The 26,705-nt window shown below is 36.4% G+C and overlaps 1 protein-coding gene across 14 annotated transcripts in view; it reads left to right on the top strand.

Moving 5' to 3' along the window:
* Positions 1 to 26,705, top strand: part of CLASP1 (cytoplasmic linker associated protein 1) — a 236,845-nt gene that overhangs the window by 188,658 nt on the left and 21,482 nt on the right. For 9 of the 14 annotated variants that reach the window (XM_087881742.1, XM_087881743.1, XM_060687902.2 and 6 more), the window contains 8 exons: positions 2,910 to 3,154; positions 5,507 to 5,570; positions 6,269 to 6,432; positions 6,985 to 7,063; positions 7,305 to 7,448; positions 13,460 to 13,603; positions 15,033 to 15,139; positions 24,889 to 25,039. In XM_087881742.1, coding sequence (XP_087737868.1) covers positions 2,910 to 3,154; positions 5,507 to 5,570; positions 6,269 to 6,432; positions 6,985 to 7,063; positions 7,305 to 7,448; positions 13,460 to 13,603; positions 15,033 to 15,139; positions 24,889 to 25,039 — 1,098 coding nt within the window. Of the gene's footprint in view, positions 1 to 2,909; positions 3,155 to 5,506; positions 5,571 to 6,268; positions 6,433 to 6,984; positions 7,064 to 7,304; positions 7,449 to 11,321; positions 11,418 to 13,459; positions 13,604 to 15,032; positions 15,140 to 19,703; positions 19,821 to 24,888; positions 25,040 to 26,705 lie in introns of all 14 variants that reach the window. The other 5 variants (XM_087881736.1, XM_087881738.1, XM_060687900.2 and 2 more) reach the window with 2 other exon arrangements.

Here is a 26,705-nt window from a genome sequence, read left to right as displayed (position 1 = left end):
ATCGCTCAGATTCGGGAAAATTTGGACTCTGACTGGGTAGATTCGGGAGGGAGGATGGAGGCAAGTCTTGAGAATATTATCTGGGAAGAATTTGATTCTGTGACTCCGGAAAACGTGGACAAGATACTGGGCAGACTGAGCGCGGCCACATGTTTATTGGACCCGTGTCCCTCCTGGCTGGTGCTGGCCTCTCGGGAGGTTACACGAGGCTGGCTCCAAGGGATTATAAATGCTTCCTTGAGAGAGGGTGCCTTCCCCGCCGCCTTGAAGGAGGCGGTGGTGAGGCCTCTCCTCAAGAAGCCTTCCCTGGACCCAGCAGTGTTGGCTAATTACCGTCCAGTCTCCAACCTTCGCTTCGTTGCGAAGGTTATTGAGAGTGTGGTAGCGCGACAGCTTCCTCAGTACTTGGATGAATCGGCTTATCTAGATCCGTTCCAGTCGGGCTTCAGGCCTGGATACAGCACGGAAACGGCATTGGTCGCATTGGTAGATGATCTCTGGAGGGCCCGGGACAGGGGTTGTTCCTCTGTCCTGGTCCTATTAGACCTCTCAGCAGCTTTTGATACCATCGACCATGGTATCATGCTGCACCGGTTGGAAGGGTTAGGGGTGGGGGGCACCGTGTTGCGGTGGTTCTCCTCCTTTCTCTCTGATCGGTCGCAGTCTGTGTTGACAGGGGGGCAGAGGTCGACCCCGAGGCCCCTTGTATGTGGGGTGCCACAGGGGTCGGTTCTCTCACCCCTTCTGTTCAACATTTATGTGAAGCCGCTGGGTGAGATCATCCGTGGTTTTGGGGTGAAGTATCATCAGTATGCTGATGATACTCAGCTATACATCTCCACCCCGGACCACCCCAATGATGCCCTTAAAGTGATGTCCCAGTGCCTGGAGGCTGTACGGATCTGGATGGGGAGGAACAGACTCAGGCTCAACCCATCCAAGACCGAGTGGCTGTGGTTTCCGACGTCCCGATATAGTCAATTGGTGCCATCACTGACTATTGGGGATGAGTCATTGCCCCCCACGGAGAGGGTTCGCAACTTAGGCGTCCTCTTGGACTCACGGCTGTCTTTAGAAGAACACTTGACGGCTGTGGCCGGGAGGTCTTTTTATCAGGTTCGCCTGATTCGCCAGTTGCGTCCCTTTCTGGATCGGGACTCGTTAAATACAGTCACTCATGCCCTCGTCACTTCCCGCCTGGACTACTGTAATGCTCTCTACATGGGGCTCCCCTTGAAGAGCACCCGGAGGCTCCAGCTGGTCCAGAATGCGGCCGCGCGAGTAGTTATGGGAGCAGCATGGCGCTCCCATGTGGCTCCCCTCCTGCGCAAGCTGCACTGGCTCCCTGTGGTCTTCCGGGTGCGCTTCAAGATCTTAGTTACCACCTTTAGAGCGCTCCATGGCTTAGGACCGGGGTACTTACGAGACCGCCTTCTGCCACCAATAGCCTCTCACCGCCCAGTACGCTCCCATAGAGAGGGGCTTCTCAGGGTGCCGTCAGCCAAACAGTGTCGACTGGCGGCCCCCAGGGGGAGAGCCTTTTCTGTGAGGGCACCCACCATCTGGAATGAGCTCCCCCCAGAGATACAGAAGATTCCGGATCTGCGCACTTTCCGCCGTGCCCTCAAAACATTCCTGTTTCAGCAGGCCGGCCTGGCCTAACTTTCCCTTTATATTGCTTTTTTGATTTTATTTTAAACTGGGATGTCTTGAATTATCTAGGACCAGAGTGTTTAGTATATTTTAATTGGTTTTTTATTAACGTTTGTATTACATGTATTTTTATCGTTCGCTGTTCACCGCCCTGAGTCCCTTAGGAATAGGGCGGTATATAAATTTAATAAATAAATAAAAATAAAAATAAATAAATATAGGGCTGCAATTACGTTCATACCTTAATGTCCAAACCTTGCATCCTATCAAAATGCAGAACTTTGGTGCCATCAACATGTTTAGTATATCAATATATACTAAAGTCAAGAAAACACAAATTCTGGCATAAATTATATAAATATAATGGTTGTCCAACCTTTTGGCTTGCCTGGGTGCATTGAGTGAAAAGGAATTCCTATATTTTATAAATAATATTTTTATTATCTTGTGGTGCTGCATTACTAGCTGCCCAGGGCCACAGGCTGGACATGCCTGATACAGACTTTCTGAAAATTATACAGAAAATATACAGGAGGATAGAAAAGATATGGAAATAGGCTTAGGAAGTTAATATATATTCTTTCTGGTAGCCACAGAAAAATATTTGACAATAAGACTCAAGTTCTCATTAGGCCATGCAAAGCCTTCAAGAGAGGAGCTGCATAATAGGTGGGAGCAAGTATGAAGCAATGTGGCTATACTTTTAAGACAGCTGGGAGCAACTTTTCAAACAGTTGCGTAAACCTGAAAAAGGGCGTGGCTATTTTACCGATTTGAAAAGAGAGGCTTTAAAATCAGCTGAGATAGGGAACCCCTGTGGTCAGTCCAAGAGCTGTAGTGGCACAGTGATTAGAATGCAGCACTGCATGCTACTTCTGCTGACTACCGGCTGTCTGCAGTTTGGCAGTTCTATTCTCACTGGCTCAAGGTTGGGTCAGCCTTCCATCCTTCTGAGGTCGGTAAAATGAGGACCCAGATTGTTGGGGGCAATATGCTGACATTGTAAACCATTTAGGGAGGACTGTAAACACTGTGAAGCAGTATATAAGTCTTAAGTGCTATTGCTTAGAGTGGGCTGATTGCCAAGCACTTAAAATTTCATTGTGGGTCAATGGCTGCATCTTTGGGTAAGTCCCTTTATTGAGCACTATCATAATTCAAATTGGTCACTGAATGAACGGTTATTAAGCTTTATTACTTTAGTGAAATTATTCAAAACTACTAAATCCAATATTTATTTCCCCCCCTCCGATCAGAAAAAACCAGTGAGAAGAAGGTATGAACCATATGGGATGTATTCTGATGATGATGCAAACAGCGATGCCTCCAGTGCATGCTCAGAGCGGTCCTATGGTTCCCGCAATGGAGGCATCCCACACTACCTGCGACAGACAGAAGATGTAGCGGAGGTCTTAAACCACTGTGCTAGTTCCAACTGGTCTGAAAGGAAAGAAGGGTTAATTGGCTTGCAAAACCTATTGAAGAGCCAGAGAACATTAAGGTGAATGCGTATTTCATTAGTAACTATTCGTATATTTTGTACCTGTTCTTTATCATGTCTTTAAAAGAGTTCCGTAAATTATGAAATGTTTATGCTTCTTCTAAATTATCAATATTTTGTTTAATAATCGTAGTTGTAAGCTATGTTTTAGATAGCCAGCATTTTAATGATGGGACTGTGTTTTTTGTTACTATCACCCATTATTGATATTTTTGAATTCAGCTTATAATTATGATGAACAATTGGAATTAATATCATTGCAGAATAGAGTTTCTACTTAGTGATATACTGTAGGTATTCAAAGCTGTTCATATAATTAGGAGTCTTTTTATCTTCTCTTTACCTTGAATAAACCAAGAAAATAAAAGATTTTGAAAAAGTTGAGTGGTGACTTAGAACATGCTTTTTAATGCTGTAATTCTATCCTCTTTATTAAATACAGGTAGTCCTTGATCTACAACAGTTTCATTTAGTGACCGTTCAAAGTTACAACGGCAATGAAAAAAGGGATTTATGACCATTTTTCACATGACCGTTGCCGCATCCCCATGGTCACATGATTTACATTCACATGCTTGACAGTTGACTCACATTTATGACAGTTGGAGCATCCCAGGATCATATGATCACATTCTGCAATCTTCCGATCAGCAAAATCAATGGGGAAACCAGATTCACTTAACACTCATGTTATTAAAATAACAACCACAGTGATTCACTTAACAAATGTGGCAAGAAAAGTCATAAAATGGGGCAGAACACCCTTAACAAATTTCTCACTTAGCAACATAAATGTAGGGATCAATTGTGGCCGTATGTTGGGGACTACCTGTACAGAATTGAGCAATGTATGGCTGGCAGCCTTGCATTAACCATTATTATTATTATTTTTAGTCCAGAAACATATCACACATAGATACTGACATACAGGCATCATGCTACTAAAGATATTTATTTTGGTATAGTGTTTGGTGTAAGGTTTTGACCTAAAAACCAGAAGATTGTGAGTTCTTAACCCACCTAAGGCATGGAAGCTGACTGGTTGACTTTGGGCTAGTTACATCTCTTAGTTCAGCTCAATCCACCTCACAAAGTTATTGCTTGCAGGAAAAATAGGAGGAGGAAGGAGCATTAGATAGGTTCCCGGCCTTGAGTTATTCAAAGGTGGGATTAAAAAACTAATAAGTAAATAAAAATAAAAACCAGACAAAGCAAAAATATTTTGAATGTTTTGCATTCTCCCTTTGGAGATGTCATCAGCGTTCCTCAATAATCAAAAATAAACAAGAGACCAAAATATGTATCTAGAGTCAGGGTATCTGAATAAAAACGGGTTAAAGAAAGCCCAACAAATATGTAGATTGTAATCTTCCTAATATACATATGAAACAATATGCATAGAGAATTATGTGACACTGCCCAAACTTCCCTGGTGGGCCCCCAATTTAGAAAAAGCTGAATTGTTGATTAAAGACTCTTTGACATTTAAGGTAAACAGTTTAAGAAGTTTGAGAAGATTTATGAGAAATGATGTAAAATGTTCAATGAATTCCAGTTCTATTATTCCTAATGAAACTACCACTTATAATTTCTTTGGCTCAGAGCAAGTATATTTGAAGTCCAAGACAAAGCGTCCAAGAGAACTGAAATTTCTATTTTGTGTCCATTTGTTCTTTTGTATTGCCATAAAATACAGTTGAATATATGCCATGGGAGTGAGTTGGAGACCAGAAGTGCACTATCCAAAAATCAGTAGAAGAACATTTTAGTTCTCTAGAACTCTCTGTTTAAGACTTCAAGGAGACAATCCTTCAGCTGTGTGTTTCTAGAAAAAATATTGAACATAAGATTTTTACCTTCACTAAAGAGAAAGATATATATAAGGAGAACATACTGCAAGGCAGTTCAGTTCTTTACATTAATTAAAATTAAATTAATTGGCAAGACAGCAAAACATTTAAAGATAGAGAACCCAACCTTTTGGCTTGCCTGGGCTGCATTGATGAAGATGAATTGTCTTGGCCCATACATAAAATATACAATATATGTGTATATAAAACACATAATAATCTTAAAAGTTTATGATCTTGTGGCATCACGTTACTAGCTGTTCGGGGTGAATGCGGGCTGTGGATTGGACATTCCTGATCTATATTATACCACAAATTAGAAACCTTAATTTAGTCTCTTGACCTTATATTGAAGTCCCCTTATCTGTTGAGATTAGAATAGAGTTTCCTTGTCTATACTTATTTGCTGCCTTGGAAATAAATGATGATTTTGTATGCAAATTTGTGTTGCTACATTTTACTAATTTCTACAATAATTTGGGGTTTTTTTGTTTGGGTTTAGCCGTGTGGAGTTGAAAAGGTTATGTGAAATCTTCACACGTATGTTTGCAGACCCCCACAGCAAGGTAAATTTTTAAATATATGCACCTTTTATGAACAATCCATAAATGTTGGAGGTTGGGTTATAAATAAATGATTGAATCGAAATGATAATCAAAATATTTTATTTTTTGTGCTAAATAGTTGTTTAGTCTTTGCAGTTATCTGTGGTGAATTACTGAGATATTTTTAAATTCCATAAGTAAGTCATGCAAGTAGGATATTATCTAGAGCAGAACATTTCCTTGGAATATAAGAAAATAGATTATTTCAAAAATATGTATTGCCTCAAGAACTTAACAGTTAACCTTACATATTATAAAAATATTCTTTCATAAAGTTATCTTAAACTTTCTGTGAATGCAGTTTATCTGAATGCAAGGGAAACTGCCTTAAAGCAATTTGCTTTGATTTTTTTTTTTTAATATCAGTTTACTAATGAATGGTTTGTTTTGTTGCATGGCCTGTTTTGCGGTGGAATTCACAACAGAGAGTAAGTGTATTTTCCTTCCTCCTCACTCCCACCACTTAATCCCACCTCTTTTATCTATTTAATATAAACCATCCAGTACATACTGGTACTTCACAATATTAACATGGATGTCAAAATCATCCCTATTAATGCAGGTTTTGATTGCCTTTGATTTTCATCATTTTTATGTTAATCATGATGTTAATAATGATGTAAATCATGATTTCCTCTGTTATCTCTTTTAACTTAAAGGTTTTCAGCATGTTTCTTGAAACTTTGGTAGACTTCATCATTATTCACAAAGATGATTTGCAGGACTGGCTCTTTGTTCTTCTGACACAGTTACTGAAGAAGATGGGTGCTGACCTGCTGGGATCAGTGCAGGCCAAAGTGCAGAAAGCTCTGGATGTAACAAGGTAGTGTATCTGCCAAGTAACGGGGGATAAGTTGCTGACATGTTTTTTTACATAATGCAAAACCAGCTTTCTCAAACCTAGTGCCCTGCAGATAGGATGGATTGCAATGTTCATCATCTCCAGATAGAAAGCTATTATTTAGTGTCTCATAAATTGAATCTGTTAAGCCACAACCATGAGCCTCTCATCTGATAAAAACTGTCCTGAGGGAAATTGGAAGAATTCATTCCTTCATTTAAATGCCACATCAAAATTGGTCTTAACTAAGAATACATAAAAGTAAAGTCTTTGAAAACAGAATATCTACCCTTGGATTGCTTCCGTTTATTGGATCCTTTATCTGTCCTCCTTGTGGCTTAAGAAGATACATAGTTATTCAGAAAGTCGACTGAAGACTAGGGGGTGGGGGGTGTTTATTTATTTTTATTTCTTAGACTGTGGCATGCAGCTGTTATATATTTCATTTTTCTCTATCTGAGGAAAACACTAGTTATATTTAAATCTTGGAACTTGTTCTTACGCTCTCTCTTCCCTTTTCCCTTTCCATTATAGAGATTCTTTTCCATTTGACCAACAATTTAATATTTTGATGAGGTTTATCGTAGATCAGACCCAAACACCAAACCTTAAGGTAGGTTAAGGTGCTTGCACTTCCATTGGGAAATGATGTCTGAGAGTAAAGTCAAGCATAATGCTTAAATATAGATAACTGGGGCAAATACATTTTTCCTTGGTAGGGTTTTCAGAAGATCTAGAGATGGCTCTTTTGCAGCAAGTAATGGTTCATAAAAAGATTGGGCTTGAGAAAAGGTTTTGAGCTTTGTAATTTGTTGTGTTATCTTTATTTACAAAATGTATTCTATTCACTTTAGGTAAAAGTGGCAATATTAAAATACATTGAATCCTTGGCTAGACAAATGGATCCTACAGATTTTGTAAACTCCAGTGAGGCTAAACTTGCAGTTTCTAGGATTATTACCTGGACAACAGAACCAAAGAGCTCAGATGTAAGAAAGGTGAGTCAAAGCAATGGGAGGCAATGATTGGTGCAACTTATATAAATTCATTAAAAAAAATTAAGATTATACCGTATCAGATCGATAAATTCATTCAGTTGTATTCAAAATGTGCTTTTGCTGGAAGCCATTCGCTCCAACCAAATATTTCAATTACATTAGTGTAATAATTTACATTGATTCCCCTCTCTGTAGTCTTCTTTGTCATTTCTTTCCCCCCTCTTTGGGAGCATTGGGTAAATTTCCACATAGTGTGGAAGGGCATGCTAAAGAATGCAGAGTGAGACTTCAATTGGTGAAAGTATTTGAGTGGAACTCAGGGAAGATTCATTCTCTGAAATGAAATTAGAGATGAATAACTTTTGTGGGCAAAAGCCTTGTTCAGGAAAATAATGAGGAGCCAAATTATGTTTTGGCTGAAAATAAAACCTGGACAAAACATACCTTGTTTCTCTTTCTCTTCCCTTTATCATAATCACAATTGAAAGATATTCTTTTATTCTCTGAAATTTTGCATGTATTCCAAGCCTGCATGCAGATGCTCTCATGAAAGTAGAAATGCATATCATTCTTTCAAGAGAGGGCATTTCAAGCACACACAAAAAGGAAATTTCTTTCATGTCTATCCATGTATGCATTCACATGCATCTTTATGTATGTTCCCCATCCACACACTTTACTAGAACATGTAGGGAGCAAGGTTTCAGATGAGAAGTAGTAGGATGGAGAGGATTTGCTAGCCAAAAATTTTAACTAATGGCTTAAATAAATAAAACGTTTTGTAGACCAAGAAAAACATTTCCTATTCTTAAAATATAAGAAGGTGAGAATTCTCTGGAAGGGGTGGTAGTAACCCTGTGCAGATATTGCAGGACCCCTCAAAGCACGTTCATGAAAACCATGTAGTACTCCACCACTCCATTTCTATTCAGTGAAGCATTTGTGCCATCATTTTGTTTGGTAACAGTAATTTCTGCTAATGACCTGCCTCAACTCTGAGATAGAACACTGAGTAACTGAGGTTATTCACAGTGCTGAGTGCAGTGCAATAAATCTCTGTGAAGCAAAACATGTACCTCATCAGAGCAAATCTTCCACAATCATACATACACATACACAATAAGAAGTAAAGAAATCAGTTACCTGTGAGTTCCTCAATTAGTTTTTCAGTTTATTTACTAGTTCCTCTGTGAAGAAAAGTTAATAATACTGGTATCAAGTTTCAAATTTGCTTTCTTGCCATCAACATTCATGTTAATGTGGTCTGTAAAGTTTCCAGCTGTGCCATGAAGTGTCATCTTTGTCATGAATGTCAAAAAGAACAGCACCTTGGAAACTTTTTAGAGTAAATCAATGACCCTCTAAAAGGGTGTCAAACACAAGGCCCGTGGGCCGCATCTGGCCTGCAATGTTTATGGATCTGGCCCTCGGGGCCATCCTGGAAAATGTAAGGGGCCGGCCAGCATGGCTTCGACCTGGTCTACCTAGTGCAAAGAAGAAACATGCCAGCAGTTTGGGGAGTGGTGTCAAGATGGCCACGCCCACCCAGTTGGCCGCACCCAGTAAATTGTGTCAAGCTGGCCAAGCCCACTCAGTCGGCCACAAGCCCGGCCCCCCAAGGTCAACCACAGCCCTGATACGGCCCTCAATGAAATTGAGTTTGACACCCCTGCTCTAAAAGGATGCAAATGACCAGCTGTGTGCAAGGAATATAAATCCTTCTATTCCCCACTGTCCTGTCAAAGCTGAAGAAGCTTCTTGGATGAGAAGCAAAATGTCTTCAAAGAAAAATCAAGAAACTCCAGTTGCCTCCTGAAAAAACGCCTTTGGGACAACTATGACCTGGATGACTGAGAATCTCTACAAATTTTTAGAGTTAGGGTTAAACTATGTAGATGAAAATATGAGCTTGTGATGTTGAAGAGGAGAAGACGGATCATAGGAAGCCCATTGAAATAGAAAGATGAAACTGATCAGAAAAATAGGTAGAAATGAAATGAATCTTGCCAAAAGGCAACAACATATAATGATTAAATGGCAGGGGATTAATTATATATCATTCTGAATATCCATTTTGGAATGGGAGCTACTGCATTGAATTTGTTGAGTAAAGTCATAACATTAATAATTGTTTACCATGAAACAAAGCATAATTAAATAGACAATAAGGAGTTTGATACTTCTTCAATATAACAATATGACTAATGGGTTCAGTGCAGAAAAAAGAGAAATAATTAACATTGGGGTTTATGTGCTCTTCTTTTATTCCTTCTTTTCTACAAATTGTCTTTATGCTAACCATGATGCAGAAGGATGCATACAATGATTCTTGCAGTGGATATTGCCGATATAGTTGTCTTGTGAACATATTTTATAAAGCTACTTTTTAGCCAGATGACTTGAACAGTCCTATTATTATTTAAAGACAGTTTAGATCTGAAGATAGACTAGAATTAACTCAAGCAATCAACAAGAGAACACATTTAAAAGGATTTGTATGTTTTCTTTTTTCTTCAAGGTAAAAATATGATAGAAATTTGCAGCAGCATTAACAATATGGAAAAAAAAATAAGATAATTTTCATTATTTATCTAATGCTGGAGGGCAAAAAGTATGATCTATGAGCTGCATGCTTTCCAGCACTACTGTTATTTATTGAATCCTTAAACTAATGTTTCTTTCATGATAGTGATAGTAGTCAGAGAAATTGCAGAAACCTTTACTGCACACAGTAAACTAGGAGAGAGGCTAATTCTGTCCCTTTCCACCATATTGAGAGACGATGGGAAACATTAGTTAGCATGGGAAAAGATCTCTTCTCTAAACCTTTATTCCAGGTTCCAAAACAAGAAGTTCTGTCAAAAGCAACTTCCAGTGCTTGTTACATAGAAAAACAGTATAAAAACATCTTTTAAATCATACAGCTAGGTGTTTTCTTCATTGTTAGGTAAACAAATGCCTACTGTGCTGATGACTGTTAAGAGCCCACTTTTAAAACACTACCATCATCACCACCACCACCCCAAAATTAAAACATTTGATATTTTAACATGCCAATATCGCCTAGAATTTTAATCTTTGTTCACAAGTCAATCATCATTTTAAAAAACATTTTTAATTTCTCAAAGTATAGTTTACAAAAATAGATTGAATGTTGCTCAGCAGTAAGGAGACCAAAAAATACTTTCACATACAATGCATCATTGTTAGTGCTATTGCAGTGAAAGGCTTCCTAATTTGCTACTTTGCAGATTTGCTGTTATTTGGCTGCATCAGGCTTTAACCATATGCACATATCTGTTTAGAAACGGGTGGTAGCAAAAAGATGAGACCAACTTCTGATGGTTCACTTAGACCAGGGGTGTCAAACTCGCATCGTATCACAACTTTTTTCCCCTTCACTAAACCTGGGGTGGGTGTGGCCAGCATGTGACTCATCCGGACTGCTAGTTTGACACCCCTGACTTAGACACAGTAGCACCTGTATTATAAGTACAGTGTTGGAGATAGAACTGGCTGGCCTTAGATTGTAAGTTTTATTTATCTGTTTTCAAAAAGGCTGAGTAAGGAAATAAATAACTAAAAATAAAGTTACAGCTATTGAATTCTATATGAGTAACAGAGGAATTATAAAATTTACATCTACAAATTGTAAAAGGCATTATAGTACAGGTTGGAAAAAAATAAAGAGTTAGAAAACTTAGTAATGGCCACTTCCATTTTTGTGACATTAGTTCCACATTGGAAAAGCATTTCTGCTTTATAAGTGCAACTTCTGCAAGAAACTAAACATAAATGTTTCTGCAATGGTCAGTGAAAATCTTGTGCTTGGTTCTAATAAATAATATTCCATTTCCTATTTGTTGAACTCAGACCATGCATAGTTGGGTAGGTGAGGATATGCCAGCTAAACCAGCAGCAGCCTCGTCAGGTCCTGGTGAAGGAAACTTGGAAGAAAAGTGTAAACAGGTAGACTAAAAGTAGCATACACTAATCATAAGATATTAGTCTGTGTTTGCAGTCCAAAATTCTAATCTAGCTTAGATTTGTGGGGGGAAAAGGTTGGGGGGAGAATTTTATTTAAAAATGCAGTGATGTGTGATAACCTCATGTGTGTTTCTTTCACGCTGGTTTGATTAGATTAAATGAGTATTATCTGAAGTGTCTGCAGCTAGTTGCAGTCTCTTATGAGTTCACATCCCAAGGTGGATGGAAAATGACTGAAAGCTTTCAATTCAATATTTGCATGCCTGCTATTCCATTAACATGCAACACACCTGTCCTTTAAGTTCTTGCTTAATATAGCTCTTCCCTGTTACAGGACACAAAATCAAAGGACCTTTATTTATACACAGTGACAACTTGGGTTGTACTGAAGTGCTTATATGCCCTTTTCTTGTGGCATTTGTGGAATGTCATTACAGTCACCCCTTTTGTTGATAAATTTTTGGATTTTAATAGATGTTATTAGAAAATTTCTGAGGGAAACAAAATTATAACAGCAACGGGCAGAATCAGTTTAAGAACCAATAAGGCAGCTGCAAAAGTACAAAGGATAGTATAAAAAGTATAAAAGAACTATGGTTGCACTGTAGCCCAAATTGAACCCACTTGAATTGGGAAGGTACAAAATAGAACTAGATTCACAGAATTGGATCTTTTGCTTGGTTGCTGTACTGACTTGCATGTAGATGTCCCTAACTAAACTAAAATTCCCATGCTTGGATCCGCGTGATTTTTCTGATCGTTCATATAGCTTTTTTTCTTCATTTTGTTATCCATTCTTTTCTTGGACTTGACTTGAAATAATATTTTCTGTTCAAAGAATGTTCTTTTAATGAATGTTCCCACATTTCTGTAGGGCAGGATGAGTACGACCATATGTGGCTTATTTTTCACTTTCTGAGTTCAGTGCAAACAGATTTCCCATCTAGTTAGAAGTACACTGATTGAGGAAGAAGGAGAGGCCAGCTGGAACTATATAATGTTCTTCACTTACAATATTTAATTTTGAAGGAACAGTGCTTATTCTAATGGAAAGGATAATAGTTCAAAGACTGAATTTTAGTCATAATTGATAGATTAAACCTCACGCAGCCTCTTTAGCCTCTAACAAGTCATAATGGATATTTTTTTCAAGGCAAACATTACAAGAAAGCACACAGAAACTGAATGAAATTTAGTTGTACTTTTTCTTAATGACTTTTTCTTATCCTGCCAAACTTTATTATTAGCTATATATATTTATTAAGAGCCGGTCTGGTGTAGTGATTAAGTTACCAGACTAGAAATCAGAAGACTGAGTTCTAGTCTCATTTTAAAGATAGGTAGAAAGATAGGAATAGATAGATAGACACACACACATACATACATACATACATACACACACAAGGGGGGCGGGGAGAGCATTTTCTGCAGGTACTAGCTTGAACTGGAATAGCTAATGGATTTATAAAAATAAATTGACTTACTGAATAGTTTAGATCAGTTATTTAACTTCATGAATGAATGCACATTATTAATGAATCATGTATCACCAGTTCTGAAGTATGAAGTATATGATGTGGAAGTCTGGAATCAGCTTGTTAACAGAGTAATTTAATTTTCAAAGCTGTGTTAGCACAGTGTCTTTTTTTTTTACAAAAACTTTTTGAACTTGTACTTATTGGTAGTTATTTGATACAGGACAATGAATTATATGTACTTTTTGCTGGACTCTTATGTAGGTTTGTATTCTTAATTTGCGGTTTGCAGTTTACAGAAAATGCCACTGGACATTTCATTAGATGTGAGAAGTGTTTTGCTTTGTTTCTTGTTTCTTTTTCTTTTTTTACTGTAATGGCTTGATTTCAGCAGTACTTCCCTGTCGTGTATTTGGAATGTGTGATATTATGGGTAAAATGAATGTACTTAACTGCAATCTGGATATTGTGATATGTCCCAGTAACATTTAACAATTTTAAAAAAAAATCTGCTGTGATTCTGACTTTCTTCTTCTTTTTCCTTCCTAGGCAGCACAAATAGTCCTGATCTCTCTGTTCGAATTGAACACTCCCGAGTTTACCATGTTACTTGGTGCCTTGCCAAAAACATTCCAGGATGGTGCTACCAGACTATTACATAACCACCTCAAGAACTCCAGCAACACTAGTGTGGTAAAATAAGATTATTTTTCTGTAAGAAACAAACAGCAAAACCAAAAATTTCTAAAGACAGTAATTTTGGCAGAGTCATACAAATCTGCAGTTTTGGCTTTACAGGGCAGAAGAGACATAGCATTTAATAAAAGAGGTGCTATTGAATGTGGTGGATTGTGTGCATATTGTACCCATAAGGTTCACCTTGGACTCTCATTATCCTGCCAAATTCTAGGGGCAATTTTTGCTGCAATTGTAAAACGTAAAAAATACGTTTAACTGCTTTGAGGACTTTCAAGAAATTATGCTTTAAAGTAATTGTGCCGTTACCCTGGATAGTTTGCTTTATCTGTATATTAGCTAAGATGCCATGGTGTCAAGTCTTGGCAAAAGATGAGGGAAAAGGAAAGATCAGAAAGTAGAGGTCCAGTGGCTTAAAGTTAAGAAAATATGATGATTTGTTTATTAAGCTCAGATAGGAGCTTTAGTGGCTAAAATAGGAGGAGGAAGATGTGCTGGATATGTTCACTATCTTGAGTTATTTGTAAAAATAATAAAGGTAGGAAATAAATAAATAATAAAATAAAATACCCTGTTTCCAAGGAAGTAGTTCAATAGTGTCTGCAGCACACTATCGTGATGCCAAAATGATGACATACACAATTATGTCATCATGCAAATGCCATTACTACAAGCTTTCAGTGTTTGTATTCGATGCAATTAAATAGGGTGATATTATGTGATGTCATGATGCATGTATCACCTTTTGCCCTCCTGTGGACAACCAAGAAGGGGAGACCATTGGGAGCCAATATACAAAATATTCAGAAGAAATCCAAACCAGAAAATTCCAAAATTTTGCTGCTACTGAAATGCTCTCACTTTTGAAGCTGCAGCTGGGAAGAACAGTAGAAAGTAGGTCCAGCTGCATGGAAGAAGGAGAAGGGAGATCTTACCTTCCTCTACCCTGCTGAACCTGAGTGCTCTTAATACATTCATAGACAAAGGCCTAACATATCCAGCCAAGACCTCTTACTTTGCTGTATTTCTTGAAAATATGTGTTTTCAAGAAGCCCCAAAGCCTTTTATTCTAGAATATTGTTAAGGCATCAATATGAAGAAAGGAAGGGGGAAAAATCAGGCCTCCTTATAGTAACCCTTTTGCTTCTGTGAGATAGATAATGTGAATATTGATAAGCACCTTGTCTTGCTTATCTTATAATATAAATAAGGCAATAATGGGCAACTTCCAACTCTAGAAAATTCTTATTGAATAATTTGAAAGCTAGGAAGCAATTGATACTGGTCACTAGTCAGACTTAAAATGTTGGTCAATACTGCTTAAGTCAGAATTTAAATTAACTGAAGTAAAGGTCCCATATTTCATTTTACTTTTCCCTGTAATATATGTTACATTATGTCATTTCTTCTCTTTTGTGTGTATTAGGGTTCTCCTAGTAATACTGTTGGCCGAACCCCTTCACGTCATCCTAGCAGCAGAACCAGCCCCTTAACTTCACCTACCAATTGTTCTCATGGAGGATTATCACCCAGGTAACACTGTAGCTTAATTAAAGTATAATTCCAATATGTAAAAGCTTTCTATTTAAAATATAAAAACTCAATATAGATGCGTATCTAATAGACACTTGTTCAATTCTGAAAATAGGGGAAGAAAAATTTTGCTTTCCTTAAGGAAAAAAAAATTATACTGCACTTTCTTTAATAATAGTCTTTGTAAAAATACTAAATTTTACAGGTAATGCCAAAAAGCTATGATAATATCTACCCTTTTGTCCTGCATACATATAAATGTAAATATATTCAAGTGAATATGTATTATATTCATTTAAAGAAATTACTTTTACATTTGTCTTCATTTCTTTGACAGCCATATTTGAAGATCTAAAAAAGGAGAGGAGGAACTTTGAGAATGCTTTATCAATAAACTGGAAATATTATTTTAGTTTCACTTATTTGAAACTAAGAAATTATTATGAGGACCCAGTTGTGGGGGCAATAAGCTGACTTTGTATAAAATATACAAAAGGATGAAGGCTATTGCTGAGCACATTGTAAGCCGCCCTGAGTCTTCGGAGAAGGGCGGCATATAAATCAAATTTAAAAAAAAAAAAAAATTGCCAAGAAAATCAAGAAAAATAATGTTCTGCTTAAAATGACTGTATAATGGTTGTAGTGGTAGAATATGAAAAAGATAGTTGATTAACATGCCAAAGTTGTTTTCCGGCTTCTGGTAGGAGATGAGTCTGGATGTATTAACTACATAGAGTAATAAAAATATTTTGAAAGGATGGTGACAATAAAATTTGAGATAGAATCATTTTCTTCCAAAAGATAGTGTGAAGGGAGTAACTATGCCTGTTCCCAGAATTTCTTTGAGGGAGGCATACAACCAGGGGGCATACACCAGAGAAAGTAGTGGCACTTTCATCTTTTTGGTCTCATAAATATAAATGGAAATATCTGCCCCTGTTTAGTAACATTTTTGTACTTATGGAAATATTACAAGAATGTTACTGATATTTCATTGTGAAATGATTTGACCATTAGCATCCTGTCCACATATTACCAATTTTGAAGTAACCATTTTCTATTGATCCTGTTACTTAGCATATCAGGCTTTATCATATTCTGTTGATTCAACATGTTGTTCTGAAATGCAGTCCATACTAAAGGTCTCTACTGAATATTATTGACTCAGAACATTATTTGCAGTTGAGTCAAGTGTCTTTTGTATATAAATATTGAAAATATTAAGTTTCAACTTGCTGGAGTGGAATTTGGCACATTAGCAGGTTTGCTACTCCAAGCAACTCATGAACTTTGATCAAAATAAATAGGATTAACAAAAGGTGTCTTTGCTTCCTAAGCATTTACTGTATTTACACCTGACTTTCTACTTGAAAAATTAATTGCAAGCAAATTTCCTACTGTTGATGGGGCTTAGTCCTATGCCCTGGTCCCCAACAAAGCAGCAGGGGATCATCTATCTATTTAGATTTTTTAAATTGAAAATAAGGAATGGGAAGTGCATATCAGAGTCAATGTAAACAGTATTCTCAGTAGTATCTATAAGTGTTGCATAAAATGGCATATGGCTACAGACCAATATTTATTTTATCCTCTGAGTATTGTGTGACTATGAACAATCATTTTGTGGAAATGTCCTTAACATTCAGTTTCCCTATTATTAGTATTTACATATTGTCACTATTCCAAATGAAAAGTTGAGGATTTCTGGCATATGCATGTGGGAGTACAGTGTAAAATTCCTTAAGTATAACTTATAATTATTCAGATATAGGTTTTAAATTCAAGGCATGCTTTAGTTAATGTGAGTTTACCAACATGTACATAACAGATACGAAAAATGCAAAAAGTATTCTTTATCCTGACCTTGGTGGCATTTCTCTTCCCCCCGACCCACAACTTTCCGAAGATTTAAAAAATGTCTTGACATTTTCTTCTCTAGGATATTTTCCAGCTCTTTGTGTATCATACAACCTATTCTGTTTGGCCATTTTAGGTTATTTTTGTTCCACTGAACTTATTATTTGACAAAATCAGGACAGTTTTGTTCTAATTATAAGGTCAGCTTTCCACAAGTCAAGAAATCTGAATCTTTAGAAAGATTTTCAGAATAATGATTATGTATATTTAAAATAAATGTGCTGTATATCTGCTTGTATATGTGTGGACATACATTGTAATATACACATAAAAACACTTACATACATAGATATGTTATACTCTTGGGTTTATTTTCCTTATGGAAAAAAATTGCATATATATTTGATTTTAGATTCTGTTTCTGAACAAGCTGCTTGCCCCAAGCTATTTATGTATTAGATTTTTATTCATTGTCAATATTTTTAGTTTTCAATCATATTTTGCTGTTTTTATTAAATTACTTTCTTTTTCAAGCTTCAGCCTATAATATTTGAGAAATGCTTCACTGTGACTTTTATATTTTTTTTTTTATCTGCCTTTTTTACTTTACACTCTAATTTTTTATTCCTGCTTTTCGGAAATGTTGGAACAAAAAAAAAACCATCCTTCAGAATTTAAACTATTTACAAATATGTAATCTTTTGATTCGATGAAATATAGTAGTGAAATGAAACAAATGTCTTTCATTGCATTTGAGATGCATTTGGAGTTCAAACTAACATTTTGAAAGAATTAACTAGCAAATTGTATCTCTTTAGTTTGAAATGCTAAAATGCTCTCTTTTTTTTGTCAGAATGTTGTACTTTGGAGTTACAGACTTGTCAATTTGTTTGGCTATACTAAGATAGTAAGGGAGAATTGGTCATACTTCGTTCGTTAAAAATTCAGGTTGCATGTCTTTGGTTGCTTGCCCCACAGGATCACATTTGTAATGTTAGCCTTTCTCTCTCCAAATGCAAAATTATGTAAACGTAACTTATTTTTGGCTTTTTTTTTCCTCTGAAAGACTTTCATGAGAAACAGCTGAAGAAGCATGCTGTGATACAATAGGGTTGTGCAGAGATCTAGATTCAAAGAGTAAAATTTGTGGGCATCTATGCAACATCTATTGGAATTCTCTTCTTAATAACTCTTCCAGGGAAACATATGATTGGTTTAAAATGTTCTCAACTGGTGCTGTATATATGCCTATGCTTACTTTAAATTTTACATTTTGCCCTTGGTATCCAGGTCTTTGCACAGCTCTAAAGTACTGCAAAATTATTCTGGTGTCTCATTTCATGATTTGCAGCGTTTTTCATTTATTTCTACACCAATGTGATCTTTTGCTATAATGACGTACTGGAAGCTCAATAGAAACAAAACGACCAATTGAATACTCCAGCAGTTCTAGAAATAAATCCCAATATATGACACGGCTCATCTTATAGAACTGCCTTAGCAATGATGACAATTCCAAATCTGGCCTTTTTCATCTTGGTAAATCTTTGCAATTGCTAATGAATATCTCGTATGGAGATAGGCTAAAAAGCTAACATGGATGCCCAAACTGTTTTACATTGGAGAGTCAGATCTGCAGTGTTTAATTTTCCTTCCAGAATGTATGTTTCAGTAATGGTTTGCGTATTTCCAGAAGTAGACAATTCAGAATTGGAAGTGGCTCATGGGGTATTGAATTTGATATGGCCCCAAAATAGATGCAGTATGAGAGATTTCTAAGGGTTTATGTTTATTTACCTGAATCAGCCATTAGAATAGTATTGGATAAAACTAGTCAACAGAATGTGGGCTATAGGAAACAGACTATTTCTGAGTTCTGGAAAGTGATTGTTAAGAAAAATGAATTAATAAATGGGAGAAATAAGCAATCCTATGGGTATAAATTATCAATCTGAATACTAGCTGTTTTGGGTTTTTCTGCTTTCAGTTTTCTATCGGGATTTGAAAACTGTGCAATCTGTTTGTTTGCTTGACAGTTGGTCTGCTAAAGGTGAGTGGGTTTTAAAGATTAAGTATGGTATAAAGTAGTGGAATCACATGCCCATAGGTATGATTACAAGAAAAAATTGTAGTATTTAATATTTAGTGCTGTTTCTGAGTATTTGGTTGTTATTTATATTGAGTATATGGCGAGAAATCAAAATATAAGGCAAAGGACAACTCTTACTAAAAGATTTATTAAAAAACAGACTGTGGAATATATTTTCAGTTTATGCAGGTATTTACCCAGATCCTCTTGGTCTTCAGCATTTGTCTATTTGTGTTTTATCTTAAAATCTCATTTAATCTAAGATAATCGTTGCAGTGCATATTCTGCTCACCTTGACATATTAGGAAAAACAATTTTCACTGTAAAACATTTTCTGACTCTGTATTGTGAAATAGGCAAATGGATACAAGATATGCCCTAAAATTCCTTAGCGATTCCTATTAATATTGCAAGTATTACTGAATAGCAGTGTATTTACCTGAAGCAAATCAATGGAGTATTCCTGTCCAATCTGTTTCTATTAAGTTCTTCTCTAGTTGAGAAAGCATGGGGGGGGGGGAAACAAAAAAACAACCACAGCACTCAGATTGTAGTTTTCTTTTTCCTTTTTTCTGTTTCTTCCTCCTTTTCTCTTTTTTCTTCCTGTGATCACTGCAGTCGTTTCTGGGGTTGGAGTGCAGATGGGCTGTCGAAGCACCCCCCTCCCCTTTTTCAGCCTAACTCCATCCCCGCTGCTCCTTCTCACAAGACTTTCAGGCGCTCTTACTCTCCCAGGTAACAAGCCACCTGTTATTCCAACCTGTCAGAGGTGTCACAATGTTATTTACCTTTTGGCTCAAATGAGTGCTTTCAAAGAGACAGATCCAGGGGATGTGGAAAGAGGCAGCATTTTTCGCCTTTATAGTTTTTACCTGTGAAGAAATCCCATCAATTACATTGTTTCCAATTCAGGCACCTAGAGAAATGTAACTGAGTATGAATGTTTCTCTCTCACACACACACACACTCTTTCTCTTTTTCTCTCTCTCTCTCCATTCTTCTGCTGGAAAGAGTCAAAGCAAAGCAAAAGCTTACTTTATGCAATGAAGTATTCCAAACCAATCTTTTAGATGTATGAAGCTAAAACCTAGAAATCAGGCAATGCCAAGTGGTAGGTAACAACAGGACCCAGAGTTAAGTAATATTGAACTTTTAATTACACACTGTAACTATACCTTCCAGATGTGCTTGTCTACAATTACCATGATCTCTAATTGCAAGATTGATGGACATGCTGACTGGCTCAAAATAGCAATTTGAGTGTCGCGCATGAAGACACCAGGTTGCAAACAATTAGAATAATACTACAACTGTCTTAGCAGCTAAGAGGAATAGTCAACCACTAGGATCTAGTTGACGTTTTATATGCATACTTATCGGCTGTGTACAGGGAATACCTTCCTTATACAGCTTCCCAGCCAAAGCATTCATTTGGAGAAATATAGAACTAGACTTATTCATTTTTTATGTCACTTTCAACCCTACTCGCCCGACTTGCCATGTGGTGAAATTCCAGTTTTATTAGTTGAACTTCACATGCATAAGACTGGTCTTTGTATTTGTGCCCAGCTTCTGTTTTAAGACCCAGCCCTTTGGGATTGGTGGGCAACTGTGGAATGTTATCTCTTGAAAAAATTATTGGTAGAAGTGCTTGCCCATTTATAAAATGGCTATATTGGGAACATAACCAATCCATCGTCAATTTCTTAGAATACTACTTGCCATTTCCTTCTTTTGTATTTTCATGTTTATAGTTGCCATGTTAAGGAAGCAAAGAAAATTTCCCAATGAAGTATAGCCACCCATCTTTTTTATTCTTGTAAATAAAGGTGATACTAAAGTTGATGCTTTGCAGCATACCATTTTCTCATTACTAATGAAAATTATATTTTAAAATGGCAACAGGGGCAGGAAGCTGTTGGGATATCAAGGGAAGTGTCTGTGGACACATTGAAGTCCTGAGAACTACCTAGGAAATCCCAGACCCTTTAGTTAAGAAAATTAATCATAAATTACAACTGTCAACTATGACAACAAAAGAGATTGCCTATTACATAATAGTATTTCAAGTTGCAAATAGCCATAGGAAATATATATCTGTTTTAAACAGTGTTTAGATGCATACTATGGAGATGTGTTATTGGTCAAGTTGAGATTTCCTGGCATATGTCTATTATTAACCATATTTGTATAAAAACACTTATTTGGACAACTAGCAATATGAAGATTCAGTAGATCTTAATCCTTACATTTGTTAGCAAAGCTTAAGGATGTAATTACAACATCAGTGCCTGAAAAAGGGTGAATATATCATTGCTTGCAATGATAAGTATCTAGCTGTGCAAGAACAGAACAATGAGAACATTGAAAGGGACACAAAACTATTATTAATTATAGCACAGATAGAAATCTACAATGTTATTTTATCTCCATTTCTCTGTGTGAAAATAAAATTATGACATCAATAAACGAAAATGAGTGATTTATGATATAGATTTAGATTTTTATCCTTCAACCAAATGTGAAGAATTATTGATATTGATAAGAATTATTGATATTTAAAAGTAATTTTTTTTTGTTTTATAGACCAATTCTGGTTTTACACTTAGGACATATATAGAGAGTCCCAGATTTTGGCTAATTCCAAATCCTGAAGGCTGTATTTGTTGGAAGTTACGGCATTGGAAAATAATATTGTGACATCAGTTAAAAGTCACACATTTTTTCTCATCTCTTTGTTCTTGTAACTTCTCCAATTGTATGCATGAATCACTGTTTTCTATTGTAAACAATTGATAGGATGTATTTATTTTATTCAGTGTAAATTGATCTTCCATTTTCATTTTTCTTCCTTTTAATTTCACATCTATACAATATTTCATACAGTTCTTATACTGGCTAAATGTATTTGCTTGTTCATGTAATTTGGATTTTTAAAAGAAATAATACACCAAAATTGTTGTTCTTTCTCTTGTGAGATATTTTATAATGTCTTATTCTCAGGTTAAAAAAATAGGCTCTTCCCTTGTAGACTTTGGATGCCACTGATATTTGAAGGTTTCTAATAAAATCTATTCCATGTAACAAGTAATAGGGAATAATCCATATATTTGCATAATAGTAGTCCTAATTACTATTTTACAATAATGCATACTATTTGAATCCACTCCAAATTGCTTTGTTAGGAAAAATTTGGATTTTTCTTTTCTTTTTTTTAGTGAAAAACAAGATCTGTCATTCAAAATATAATTTTTTTTCTCCTTGGCATACTAATATACAAACTGCAGATTGAGCAATTTGATGTAAATTGAGTTTCTGGTGGATCTATCATTTTGCTGTCAATTAATGTGTCATAGTTGTATACAGTGTTCTTACTTTGAGGAACTTTAGAGTGTAAAAATTAGTATAAGGAAGAAACATCGGGTAGAGGCAGTGATAATAAACCAACAGTGGGTATGCAAGCAATGCTGAAAGTGTTGAAAATGAATCCACTTTGTAGCTGAAAAGGATTGGTGATTGATTTGAATGGGGTTATTTTGCTTCTTTTATTATTTGACTTTATGAATCTTAAGTATATTGATTCAGATTCTCAGAGCCACGCTTGTAGTTTAAGGAACATTAATAATAAGGTGTGTGTCTACCTTTCTGTATTGATCTGCTCCATCAATAGGGGAAAAACCATTACTACTGTTACGTAGAGAAAATTGTTGAGAACTAAGAGCATAAAATATTGTTAAGGAAGAATTGTCATAATCTTAACTAATGTCTATCAAGGAATTATAAAACTTCCTTTTTTGTGGAGAATGATTTATCTTACATAGAATCTATCAATGCTTGTTTTTAAAGAATAATTGTTGCTTCTCTAACTTGAAAGGGCTGTAGCACAGCACACTGTCACATGCTGAGATTTTAAGATGTGCCATATTATTGCTTTGCCAAAACATCAGATGTACATTCAGTCCTGCCAGGGTTACTTGGGCTGTGCTGCTGAAAGAGTACACTGAAAGAAAGTCAGGGACCGAAACTGTTTCCTTGAGATATAAATCTTGTTTTTGGCAAGTACTTTTAAATAATGAAATGCTAGTTTTGGGAGGTGCCATTCAAAATAGATTATCATTTTGTGAAATACACTTTTAGCAGCGATAGAGTTTTGATTCTGTTGTAATATAGGAGAAACTCTTTAATTGTAGACCTGTTTCTCTGGATCCAGAGGAAAGTTTTATTATCATTTCCCCATAGTTGTTAAAGTGAATCTGGTTTCCCCAACTGACTGCTTGTTGGAAGCTGGCTGGGAAGGTCGCAAATTGCTATCATATGACTGCAAGATGCTGCAACTGTGTGAACCGGTTGCCAAGCCGGTGAATGTGAACCGGTTGCCAAGCACCCAAATTTAAATTTCAACCACTCCCATAACTGTGGGAGTGGTCTGATGGTACCAACTTCGAAGACGGGTTGCGATTCACTTTTTCTTGGGCCACTGTAATTTTGATCCATTATTAAACAAATGGTTGTATTCAGTATAGAATAGAGTTGGAAGGGACCTTGGAGGTCTGCTAGTCCAGCCCCCTGCTCAAGCAGGAGAACCCATACCATTTTAAATAAGTGACCAGTCTCTTCTTAAAAACCTCCAGTGATGGAGCGCCCATGATTTCTGAAGGCAAGCTGTTCAACTGGTTAATTGTCCTCCCTGTTAGGAAGTTTCTCCTTAATTCCAGGTTGCTTCTCTCTTTGATTAATTTCCAACCATTGTTTCTTGTCCTGTAGTAATGTGAAGTAGTAATGTGATTGATCTAGTTAAAACACCAGCGATCGACCAAATAAAATTTAGCCTTAATTCTGGTATTTGAGAAACCACATTTTATATTAAGGAAGAAAGGAATTAAATTATATTAGTATTTTTTGTAATTCTAGAGTCTTTTATGGTGGTTTCTTAGGGGAGAAAATCATATACAGGAAATACTCTTTCCAGAAAGCACAAGAAAAAAATGACTAGAGGAAAATGAGAAATTGCTGACAGATTTTTATTTAAAAATAATTAATGTGTAATAGATTAGATTCTTTGATTTGGATTTCTTGCGGAATCAAATTTAAATCCAAAAATTAGTTTAAGTACTTCTTATCGTGAGTCTGCAGTATCATAGGTTTAATTTCTAACATCACTGATGATCAGTTTTATTGCTAATATTTTAGTTATTATCATATATTTGCAACTACGTTTCAAGAAAAAATACTAGAACTTCCTTATTTCATGGGGAAATAGTCCATTTTAATGTGCCTTTGGATTTTTATATAGGGGAATGTATTTAACATCTTGGGAAACATTAAATATAATATTTGTTCGGTTAAAGACATGCTGGGATGTTCATGTTCATCATGGAACTGTGGCAGCACAGTCAGTCAGTTTTCTTGTTACTTAATATTTTTATCCTACTAGATAGAAAAAGGGTTAAAGAGAGATCAATTCAAAGCTATAAAGGAATGGTATAATTTATAAGTTACCATTTATATCTAACTCAGGGCAAGTTGTTTCTTGTCTGAATAATAAATATACACCCCTACTCCCTTGGTGAATTGATGAGGCCCAACACAGTTGCTGTCCAATTATAGGTTTAGTTTCAGTAATTTTTATACATTCTGGAAATTAACATCTGAGTTCCTGCTGCTCAGGCTGAAAAACTTTCTGAAAGTTGCTTGTTTTAAAATTGGATTTCAAATTTTTGTCTTTCCAAATGAGAAAATGTCTAATTCGATCTCAAAGGAGCCATTCTTTAATTTTAATGTTCCATCTATGTTCATTCTTCAGCATGCTGGATTATGACACGGAAAACCTAAATTCTGATGAAATTTATAGTTCTCTTCGTGGAGTCACAGAGGCTATAGAAAAATTTAGTTTTCGTAGCCAAGAGGATCTAAATGAGCCAATCAAACGTGATGGAAAGAAGGACAGTGATATTGTAAGTAGACATTGAAAGAATATGTAATTTTTGTGTGATATATTGAAAGCAGTGAGCATTAATATTTAGATAAAATTGTTTGCTGTTTTCAACGTCCTACATTGTTTAGTTTCAAGCAAACAACACATGGGTGATTGAGTTTATCAACTGGACATTTTTTATGTATAATAATGACCAGATCTGCTGGACTGTGTAGGAGAAGAAGAGTCTTGGGGGCAAAGTCAAAAGAGGAATCAGCCTGGAATCATTATATTTCCACAAGCAAGCCATGTTCAGCTCCTCTTGAATTCTGCTAACTCCTATCTATCACCAATTTAGTGCTGACCGTAGCTGATTAGATTCTTATGTACAGATTTGAGCAATAAATTAGCTTGACTGGAAGTACTATTTTTTGCACTATAAGATGCACCAGACCATAAGACACATATTAACTTTAGAGGAGGAAAGCAAGGGAAAAAAATCTGCCTCTGCCTCCCAGCATCCATCCGGTATTCATCTGGCTAGCGTCCTTGCAGCAAACAGCCTGGTCAGTTTCAGCACATTATCGCAGCCCCAGCACATGGCTCATCAGGGCTCCACTCCATTGTGCCCACCACCGGTCAACTGAGGTGAGTGCCGCCGCCGGGGAACGCTGGAGCCTTTGCTGCAGAGCAGCTGACTGGCGGTTGGATCTGCCTCCTGGAATACCGCCAATCAGCTGTTCTAGGCGGGGATCAGCAACGATTGGTGGTGGCGATCCCCACCGCCTAGAACAGCTGATCAGCAGTATTCCGGGAAGCCAATTCAATCACCGATCAGCTGCTCGGCAACGAATGCTCCAGCATTCCCTGGCAGTGGTGACAGACGGTGGTGAAAGGCATTTGCTGCTGCAGCACCAACCCCCTCTGCCGCAATATTCGCTCTATAAAACGCACAGACATTTGCACCCACTTTTGGGGGGGGAGGGAAATGCGTCTTATAGTGCAAAAAATATGGTAACTTGTGATCCTGATTCTTCCTGCCTGACAGAATGCTAGATCCTGTAGTAATAACCCATTTTAGGAGCATCAGTTTGAGATATGCTGATGTACACATATACTGTATACAGTGCATATACAGTATTATTCCATTTTTAAAAAATATAACATTTTTTAAAAATATCACAATTTTCTCTTATAAAACTGAAATATATACACTTTTTGTACTGAATTGTAAAATTATATGATCTAATGTAATTCTTGTCACTATAATCAAATGCTTGATATATAGTAGTTCTGTGCTCAGAAAAAGGGGAAGAAGGGAAGGGAGGTATGTATATTTGTATAGGAGGCTGTCTTGAGACTATTCCAAATATTAAATATTAAATTTTCTTGTACCTAAATGAAGAAGTTGGATTTATGCACAGAAACACCTAAGTGAATGAAATCCATGGTGCTAATTGAAGCCATGCCAATTATCTCATGTTGGATTCAAGAATTTTATAATTTTCTTCCTCTCCTCAACATTGGCAATAAATCCAGTTTTGTTTTGTTTTTTTAATTTGATTTATATGCTGCCCTTCTCCGGAGACTCAGGGCGGCTTACAATGCGTTAAACAGTTCACAGTCTTGTTCAGTATTATTTAGCAGCGGCAGAGAGAAAGAATAACAACTTACTTGAATGGATGCAGTTGATGAAGAAAATTTAT

Source organism: Pantherophis guttatus, chromosome 1, assembly GCF_059756535.1.
Source record: "Pantherophis guttatus breed Tessera chromosome 1, ASM5975653v1, whole genome shotgun sequence".
Taxonomy (NCBI): domain Eukaryota; kingdom Metazoa; phylum Chordata; class Lepidosauria; order Squamata; family Colubridae; genus Pantherophis; species Pantherophis guttatus.
The sequence above is the reverse complement of the archived record's forward strand: the minus strand, read 5'-3'. Positions and strand labels throughout refer to the sequence as shown.